Below are 9,610 nucleotides of genomic sequence, written 5' to 3'. Positions count from 1 at the left end.
GTGATTATTAATTTATTAGTATATTGATTTTTTTTTATATTTTTAAAAAATGTTTTAAAATAATAAAAAAATATAAATAAGAAAATTGGTAAAAAATTAAAAAAATAATTTTTGCTTAGATGTAATAAAGAGCGGTGCTACTCAAGTGGCAGAGTAACACCACTCAAAAAATTATCCCCATCCAATTGTCCCATGAGAGTAATGCTCGTCTCTATCATTTATTTTATCATTCTTAATCACAATGCTTAATGTATCATATTTTAAATGAGTTCATAGATCAATTTCTTATATAAAAACTTGCTTAAAATATGATACATTGACTGTTATAACTAAAAATGACAAAATCCAAAATAACATACTTAATTTTTCCTTACCTTTTTCTTAAATACACTGTAGTTTTCCTTGCCTTTATCATTGACACTGTATTTTGGAATAGACATTGGAGGATTAGATCTCACCCAAAATAAAAAGACAACCTTGCTTTAGTTTGAAGTGTGCAAAGGACCAAAACATCAGAAAGTCAATGTCCAAACCAAAGAAGACAGTAAATGTAACAATCTTTAATATATCAAGGTTTGGAAGGGGAGGAGGGTTCATTTCCCATTCCTGGGGATTCTTTCACCCAGAAAAATTCATTTATTTCAATTATACGATACATGCCAATGGATTGCAAATCCATATCTCTAAACTAGAAGAGACCCTTCCATGACAGTGACAGCTTTTCCTCGCAGCAGCACTCTCTTGTTTTGTTCATCTAGACGAACGTTCACTACTCCACTTCTAGGTGACGCCTGAACAAGTTAGGAAATGTACTTAACACGATGAAGGCAAAGATTAAAATAATGAGTTTGAATGCATTAGGGGAATTGAGAATACCGCATATGCGACAAAATCACACTTCCCCAATTTCTTGCTCCAGTAAGGTGCCAAGGCACAATGTGCACTCCCACAAACAGGATCCTGAAAGACGAGTGAGATGACTTTTTATAGAAAATCCTAGACAGTTACTGGAAGTGGATTTTCTCTTCCCACTTTTGGTAAGGCAAATTAGTACTACTGTCCAAAGTATTACTAATCCAAGAACTTAGGACCTCAAAGAAATCGGTAGGAGGAATGTTATGCAGAAGTATTTTTTATGAATAACAAATTTCTTATTGAATTATCGAACAAATGCAGATGTCAGCAAAGTAATGTTAGAGAGTGGAACAAGCTGTATGCAGATGTTCTGAAATAACATGTCTCTTGTTTTCTTTAGCAATGGCATCATAATTCGATTCTGCAGGCCATGATAAGTAGAAATCATATATAGAAAACGTGTAAATGCAAGAAAGACGTACAATAGAGATCTATTTATTAACCTCGAGCGCTTCAAAACCATTACAATTGGTTATTCCTAAAGGCTGACATATTTTACCTCGTTGATCCCTTCTTTGGGGCAAAAGAATCGACTGTAAAAATCAAAACCAGAGCCCGGGGGAGCAGCACCTGAAACAATTATCCCCCTTCCCGGACATTTACGTATAGCATCAAACTCTGGCTTTATTGCAACAACACTTTCTCCTGATGGGAGTACAACCTGAAAAATTGATAAGCATAACGATCTTTTAATAAATATGTTAAAAAAAAAAATGGCGCATTTCTTCATTAAGAATCCCTTAGAAACACAAGGGTTGGCCAGCATATTCCTACCAATCACACATCCAAATTATACTAAAACAAGTCATTATACTCACTTGGGTCAACCAATTAGACACAAATATTTCATGTCATTTATTGTGAGAAATCATTAATCTTTTGAAAGAATTTGGATGCATATGTCATTAATAATAATAAGCATACTGACTAATGTATAAAACTGAGCAAACAGACTACAAATTGGATAGCAGGCATTACAAATAGATCATCTGCAGTAGTTGTTCTCTTGATATCGATGAAAGAAGCACCGCTCAAGGAATTGGAAATTGCTGAAGATTCTGCAGAATTAAAATCTGTTAATGGGACCATTGGGAAATTCAATTCGATGAAAAAACTCTCTTGTGCTTTGCCATTCTGAATATCCGAGCCATCTGATTTGATTTCCAGAACCTTTCTAGCAGATAGAATTCCAGATAGGGTAACAAACTCAATACTATTTGAATTCACCAGACCAGATGTAAACAATGCATGTGAGGCTGCCAGTGTAGCGTGACCACAAAGCTGAACCTGCATAAGAGTATCATATATATGTAGTATTATTGTTTCAGAACAAGAACACGCCAACTTTACACTATTACTTGCTTTAATAAAATTTCATTTTATTAATTAAAAAACAATTACACATACACCTTAATTAACTAAAGGTTAAAGACACACACACACCAATTCGAGCCTATGACTCGAACCCATAACTAAATCTAACCATCACAATGAACATGAATCACATAAAACTAAATCATACTCGTATCACAAATTTAAACATGACTAAAATCAATAAGATATGATAAACAAGAATACCCACAAGGCTAATACTAACATTTCGGTCCTTAAAAAATTGATGTCTCTTTTTTTCTTTTTCTTTTTTTCTAACGAGGAAAGGATAGGAAACACTTTGAAAGTTGAAACAAACTCAATGTTTTTGAATTTCCCCTTTTTGGTATTGAAGTGGAAGTAAAAGAACTGACCTCAGAAACCGGAGTGAACCATCTAAGACGGAACCTAGGGACAGAGGAGTCAAGAGGCTCAGACCCAGTGAGCCTAGTCAAGTAACAGGTTTCAGAGATGTTGAACTCGGCGGCCACCGCTTGCAGCCAATCCTTGTCTCTCTCTTCCTCCAGCAAACACACCGCCGCCGGGTTCCCCTTGAACGCTGAGTCAGTGAAAGCATCAATCTGACCACCACCCAACTCAGAATCAATCTCACTCCTAAAGCTACAATTAATGGGCAACAAGAGAGAGAGAAAAGGAGACAAGAGTATACCACGGAGTATTTGACGAGTTTCTTTGCCATGTTCGAGTTCGAGAGGGTGTCAACGGCCGCCACTATAACGCACTTCCTTCAGAAAGGAGATCGTCAGGTCTCCTACAAATGGTTCCTACAATCATTTTACTATTTTATTTGCAACTATTTTATTATATATTAATCCCAAACAAATAAAATGACAGTTCTCTTACTCCCACATTCACATTGCAACTTTCCTTGACTAAAATCAGGTTGCCACGTCATATTCTTTAAAATCACGTTGAACGCAAAATTGAGAGGCCAGAGGCAGACACGAGCTAATCGATCTCAGCTGCCTTGTTTTTTTTTTTTTTTTTTTTTCAAAAAAATTATTTCAATTTTCGTATGAGATAAATGCTTTTATCATTCTTTATTTTTATTTAATTATTAAAAAAGTATTATTTAATGATATTATAAATTTAAAAAAAAAACTAAGAATATAAAAAAGTACATAAAAATAAACACACACACAAAAAAAAAAAAAAAAAAAAAAAAAACCATTTAGCCTTTTCGATGGACACAATCTGGAGCCAGTGGCTATAGCATTGCCCTTGGTTGAAAATAGAGATGTCACAAAATGGGTCATCCGGATGGCACAATTGAATCCCAAATCAGTAACTTTAGGCCATGTTTGTAGAATCAATTTTTGGTAACCAAAATCTGAAAAATTCTTAACATTTCACAAACAAATGGGAGGCTTTTCTCTAGTAGTTCTGATTATAATCGGAGAAGCTACAACTATTTCAAAGGTTTGGAAGGCAGAACAATGGATAAAGTTCAAAGAAGTTGAAGAGAATCAGTTTCTTTTTGGAAATTTAGAAGGAAAATGATAAGGAAAAAGTGAAACTAGGGAGACCATGATCCTTTGACACATCTTGTTTGCCTCCAAGATTATGAAGGTAGTGCTCCACCAAAGGACATCATTTTTAATAAAGATTTTTTTTTTTTTTTGGTCCAATTTCATAACATGTCATTGGCGGGTATGACAAAATATTTTGGTGAACAATTAGACTCGGCAATAAAGAGGCAAGAAATGGTCGATGTTGATGGAAAAAGCTGTGATTGGGGAAAATTCCTACAAGTAAGAGTGGAGGTTGACATCACTAAACCGGTAGTTAGAAGCATATTGTTGAAGATTGGTGATAAGTAGCTGTGAATTCCTTTCAAATATGAGCATCTGCCTAATTTTTGTTTTTAGTGTGGTGTTATAAAGCACATAAAGAAGAGTTGTTTAAAGTTGATTTAAGGTACGCATATGACGGAGGAGTTGCTGCCCCAGTATGGTCCATGGTAATGAGCAATTTCTATAAATTCCAATGGGAATGAGTCAAAGAAATATGATGGAGAACCGATATAGAATCAAAAATTTAATCGACAACATAGGAGTTCTAGTGAGGGGAATTGTAATGGAAATGAAAAGGGCAATATTGTAACTCAGGAACAATTAGTGGTGTGCTTTGGGAGATTTTGGTAATGCATGAGAATATTGATCATTCAATAGAGCCTAGGATACTACGGGAGCATACACATCATAGATCTGTATGGAAAGAATTACGGTTATAAACATCAATCAATGTTGTGATTTCTCAACAATATAATGATATTGATACGAAAAATCAATCCAAACCAACACTAATGCTTTAATGCAAGAAGGATTCTTGGAGGATAAAGAGGTCGATGGAAAGATGGAATATGATGAATCTGATTAAGTCAAAAGTCATAAATGATCCTTGACAGCTCTATAAGTACATTGAATAAACTCTTTCTAACCAAAATAAAACTCATTCTAAGACTAAAAAGACTGCAAGTTGGAAAAGAAGAGTTAGAGAAAGCTCTTCTAAAAAATCAAACTGATTTACTAGGCATTGTCAATGAGTTTTTAATAATATCTCAAGGCAAATAAGATAATTAATTATGAGGAGATAGATTCGAAAAAGAGAAAATCTTATAACCAGCCCATGCTTTCCCCCTTTAAAAATGCACTCTAATCAGAACTCTCCACATCGTCCACCCATGAGAGAAAGCCAAGGCGCACAACATAGAAATCCATTTTAATCATAGACCATCACCTTCTTCTAATTCAAAACACATCCCTTATCACCCTCTCTCCCTTGCAAACCTGTCATGACCCACGGACCATAGAGCCAGCCATCGCACCAAAACCCATCACACCATCGACACCCTTTCTCCCTTGCTTACCAATGTGACTCTCCAAAGCGGCAAGACCCATACTCGGCAGCCACACTCGTGACCCTCTCTCCCTACCATCACCATTGCGACCCTCTCTTTGAACATATTCTAAAAGCCAACGATGACCCGTAATGGAAAAATTTCCTTGAATCTGGTTTTTGGGACATTGGATGCTCATCACATCCTTATTTGCAAGATTTAGTACGTGGTCAAATGTTAGAAATTTTTTTTATGGTTGTCAGAATCATTGAGCTTACTTGAGGCCTTTCAATTTATGAATTCTCACCATATCCATGAGTCAAAAGGGAGGTGCAGCAGAAATTGTTATTCTATGAGATGGAGTTTTGTACTTCAGAAAGGGTTGGAAAGCGGTCGGTTTGGATAGAAAGATGTTTCCATGCCATCCCATCAATCTCAATATCCAAACATTATAAACACAAATACTTTTCAATTTTTAGTGTTCAACTTTTTCATTTAATCATTATCTAATTATTACAACTTTTTCAAACTTCCAAATAAAACACAAAAAATAATTCAACTTTTTTAAATCTCAAAATAAAAATTATATTCTAACATTATTTTAACTTTATAATATTTTTATTCAATTTTTTCTCTTTCGTTTCTCAAAATTTCATAAAACATTTTAATTCAACCAATTTTTAACTCATCTCATATCAACTCAAATATCACACTACTATTCACACACCATCTCAACTCATCTCATCTCCACTTACTATCCAAATCAGGCTATGTTTTAGTGTTTTCAGATGATAATGTTTTCAATTTATTAAGGTGTGATGTGGCTCATAAAATTAGTATATGAAGTGTTGAGTTTTCAAGCTTTCATTGGAATGTGTTAAACCCCTAAGAATGACTCAACTGTTCTAAAGATGAACTATTCAAAAAATTGCCTTACTAAGAAATTAAAAGCTTTGCTCTTACCTGAAAGGAATCTAAACCAAGATGCATTGGCGGTAGCTGTTATGCAGTCCCACCTGAACCCTTGAATTGCCTTAGTTGGAACTGTCAAAACTTGGGAACTCTCGATCAATATGAGAACTTCACCATTTGATAAAAACTAAAAGCCTAAGTTTTATTTTTCTTATTGCTACAAAATGCAACAAATATAAGGTAGAGAAGGTGAGGAATCGACTAGGTTTTGAGCATAGTTTTGTAATGGATAGTAGGGGTATGAGTGGAGGACTGGCTCTCATGTGGAAGAGTCAGATGTCAATATGCTTAGATTCCTTTACACAAAGTCACATTTCTCTTAGAGTTTCACATTTAGAGACAGGGAGAAAATGGCTTTTAATTGGTTTTTATGGAAGTCCACTTACTAAAAATAGGAAAGATAGTTGGAGATTATTTAGAGTATTGAGGTCAGAAGCTAAGGTGACATCGTTGTATACAGGAGACTGTAGAAGAGATTTGGATAATGAGTTGAGATGAAAGTTGAAACTTGAACAAAATATTGTTAGAATATTATTTTTAATATTATTAATTTGGGATTTGAAAAAATTGAATTGTTCATTATATTTTGTGTAAAAATTTAATAAAGTTGTAATGATTAAATGAGATAAGTTGGGGGAGACTTTTGTATATCCAAACTGGGTTGTTATGATGCAAAATATGGAGTTGTTGTAAGGCCATATAGTCAATTGGAAGGTTTGGAGATGCTATTGAAGACTATGGGCTGAGTGACTTGTTTCAAGGGGCCAATTACGCTTGGAGTAACAATAGAGAAGATAGATATTTTACTAAAGAAAGACTAAAATTTTTTTTGGAAATTTAGTTGGGCATATTCTATATGAACTCACTTTTGTTAGAAGTTTAGTAACTCAAAATTCATACCATTGCCCTTTTTCCGTTACTATAGAAAACAAAATGGATGGAGGAAGGAATAGAAGAAGAATTCTCATATATGAAGCAAGTTAGCCAAAAAGAGAGGATTGTCACAACCTAATAAGTGTATAATGAAACAATTCAGCTAGTTCAGACAATAAGGTGATGGCTGTCACAAAAGGTTTACAAAGATGTATGGTAAAACTAATAAATTGGAATGGAGAGATTTTGGATCATCATAAGGGCTTTATTAATTCCCAAAAAATCCAAATCTTGCATATTCAAAGGCTAAACAATGGAAGTTATACTAAGAGAATCAAAGAATTCAGAAGGAGGCGGATGTGACGCTTAAAGAAGAGAATCTCAAATGGAAACAAAGAGTTAAACATAAATGGCTAAAAGAACAACAAATTCTATTCACAAAAGTACATATGGCAATGGAAATGTTACAACTTTACCCAAAGAGATAAGTGCTATTTTTCACCAGTATTTTAAAGATTTTTTCACATCCTCTTAGCCAGAAGGTATTAAAGAGTGCCTAACGTTAATGACTTCAAAAGTTACTAAGGACATGAACACATCTTTACTTATAGAATTCATAGCTCTTGAAATGGAAGTAGCCATTCCCCAAATGAATCCGTTGAACTCCCCAGATCTAGATGACTTTCCTACAACCTTTCACCAAAACAATTGGAATATAATAAGACAGGAGGTTTGTAAGGCAGTCCCTGAATTTCTTAATCCATATGGTTGGATTGATAATATCAATGAGACTTATATTGCTCTAATCCCTTAGGTAAATACTCCTACAAAAGTGTCTGAATTCAAACTTATGGTCTATGCAATATCTTTTATAAAATTATTGCTTAAATTCTGGCTTATAGACTAAAAGTCATTTTGCCTGTGGTCATATCACCTGCACAAATTGCTTTTATCTCTGTTGATTGATTTTAAATAATATTATTGTGGCTTATGAATCTATGTATACCATAAATAATAGAATATCAGAAAAATCAGGTTTCATGGCTTTGAAACTCAATATGAGCAATACATATGACACAATAAAATGTGAATTCTTGAAAGCAATAATAGTTAAGGTGGGCTTTGCTGGAAGGTGGATTGATCTAATAATGAGATGAATTGAATCTGTCTCTTACTTTATTCTTATAAATGGTTCTCCAAGTATCTTCAAACCAATAAGAGGTATCAGATATGGTAATCCTCTATCACCATACCTCTTCATACTATGTTCTAAAGCTTGGAGCACTCTCCTCAATAGTGCAGAAAGTACAAGTTCCATCACAAGAATACCACTAGCCCGATGCAAGATTTATATTAACCACCAATTTTTTTTACAAATGATAGTTTATTTTTCTACAAGGAAAACTCATTAGAGTGGAGCAAATGATTGGCATCTTGGACATTTATAAAAAAAGAAGAAGCATATAATCAAAAGCTAAATATAGACAAAATCTCCATGCATTTAAATAACAATACCAAGAAGAAACAAAAGATATCATATTGAGCATAATAGAAATTAGGTCAACTCTATTATGAAAAGTACATTGGTCTACCGGCCATTGTTGGAAGACCTCGATCAAAGCCTCTTAAGAGCATTCTGGATAAAGCGAGGAATTGAATCAATAACTGAAAAATAAAATTATTTTCATAGGTAAGGAAAAAAGTTTTCCACAAATTAATAGTTCAAGCTCTATCCACTTATAGTATGGGAGTCTTTAAACTTGCAAGTTCTCTTCTAAAAGATATCAATAGAGTTATGCAAAATTGCTTGTGAGAATAGTGGGAGAATGAGAGGAAGATTTATTGGGTAACATGGAATCAAATGGGAAAGAGTCAATTGAAGGCATATGATTTAGAGACTTGGGTGGTTTCCATTTGGCAATGCTAGCAAAGCAAAGATGGAGACTGATCCAAAGGCCTAATTCCTTAGGACCACAAGTTCTCAAAATGAAATACTTTCCTGAGTCTACATTCTTTCATGCTAAACTAGGTAACATATCATATTTTATTTGGAGTATACTAGAAGCAAGACATTTAATTGAAGAAGACACTATTCAGAGAATTGGAAGCGGAGAATATGTTAAAATTTGGAAAGATAAGTGGATTCCTCATCCTACACTTTTCGAATTCAAAGTGCAGTGAGGTTCCTTGATGAAGATGTAACACAACTCTAGTTGCTTAGAAACAAATATATTGAAATTAATCACTCCAAGGGGAGCACCTCTATAGAAAGAAAATGAAAAAGAAGATAAGAGAAGGAAAATAGAGTTTTTCATTTAGTTTTTGGATAAATCCTTTTAGCAGCTAGAGTTAGCATATATGCTAGAGTCTTGCAAAACATCTAAAAAAGGACTCACCCTTGATAAAACATAACCCAAGACTAATAACTAACGGACTGCATAAAAAAAAATAACAAGCTACAACCCAGCTACTCTATGGCCCACTTTCTTATATAACATAAAGGTAAATAGTAAGTAAAGGGAAACAACAAGTAATAGGCCCAAATTGGCCCATGTGTTCCATTCATCATTGTGACAAACCGTCCCCCATAGAAGCACATTGTCCCCAAGGTGCAGTTTA

The 9,610-nt window shown here is 34.2% G+C and overlaps 1 protein-coding gene across 1 annotated transcript; it reads right to left on the bottom strand.

The window, feature by feature from the left end:
- Positions 1–539: 539 nt before the first annotated feature.
- Positions 540–3,118, bottom strand: LOC122318920 (uncharacterized isomerase BH0283-like). The gene is made up of 6 exons (XM_043136675.1): positions 2,957–3,118; positions 2,661–2,867; positions 1,894–2,202; positions 1,415–1,576; positions 877–960; positions 540–791 (listed from the first exon to the last, which is right to left on the bottom strand). Exons 1-6 carry the CDS (start codon positions 2,984–2,986, stop codon positions 684–686), a joined length of 900 nt encoding a protein of 299 aa, XP_042992609.1. The 5' UTR covers positions 2,987–3,118; the 3' UTR covers positions 540–683.
- Between the last annotated feature and the right edge of the window lie 6,492 nt (positions 3,119–9,610).

The sequence above is a fragment of the Carya illinoinensis genome, chromosome 8, assembly GCF_018687715.1.
Source record: "Carya illinoinensis cultivar Pawnee chromosome 8, C.illinoinensisPawnee_v1, whole genome shotgun sequence".
NCBI lineage: Eukaryota > Viridiplantae > Streptophyta > Magnoliopsida > Fagales > Juglandaceae > Carya > Carya illinoinensis.
This window is presented reverse-complemented; position numbering and strand designations above follow the sequence as displayed.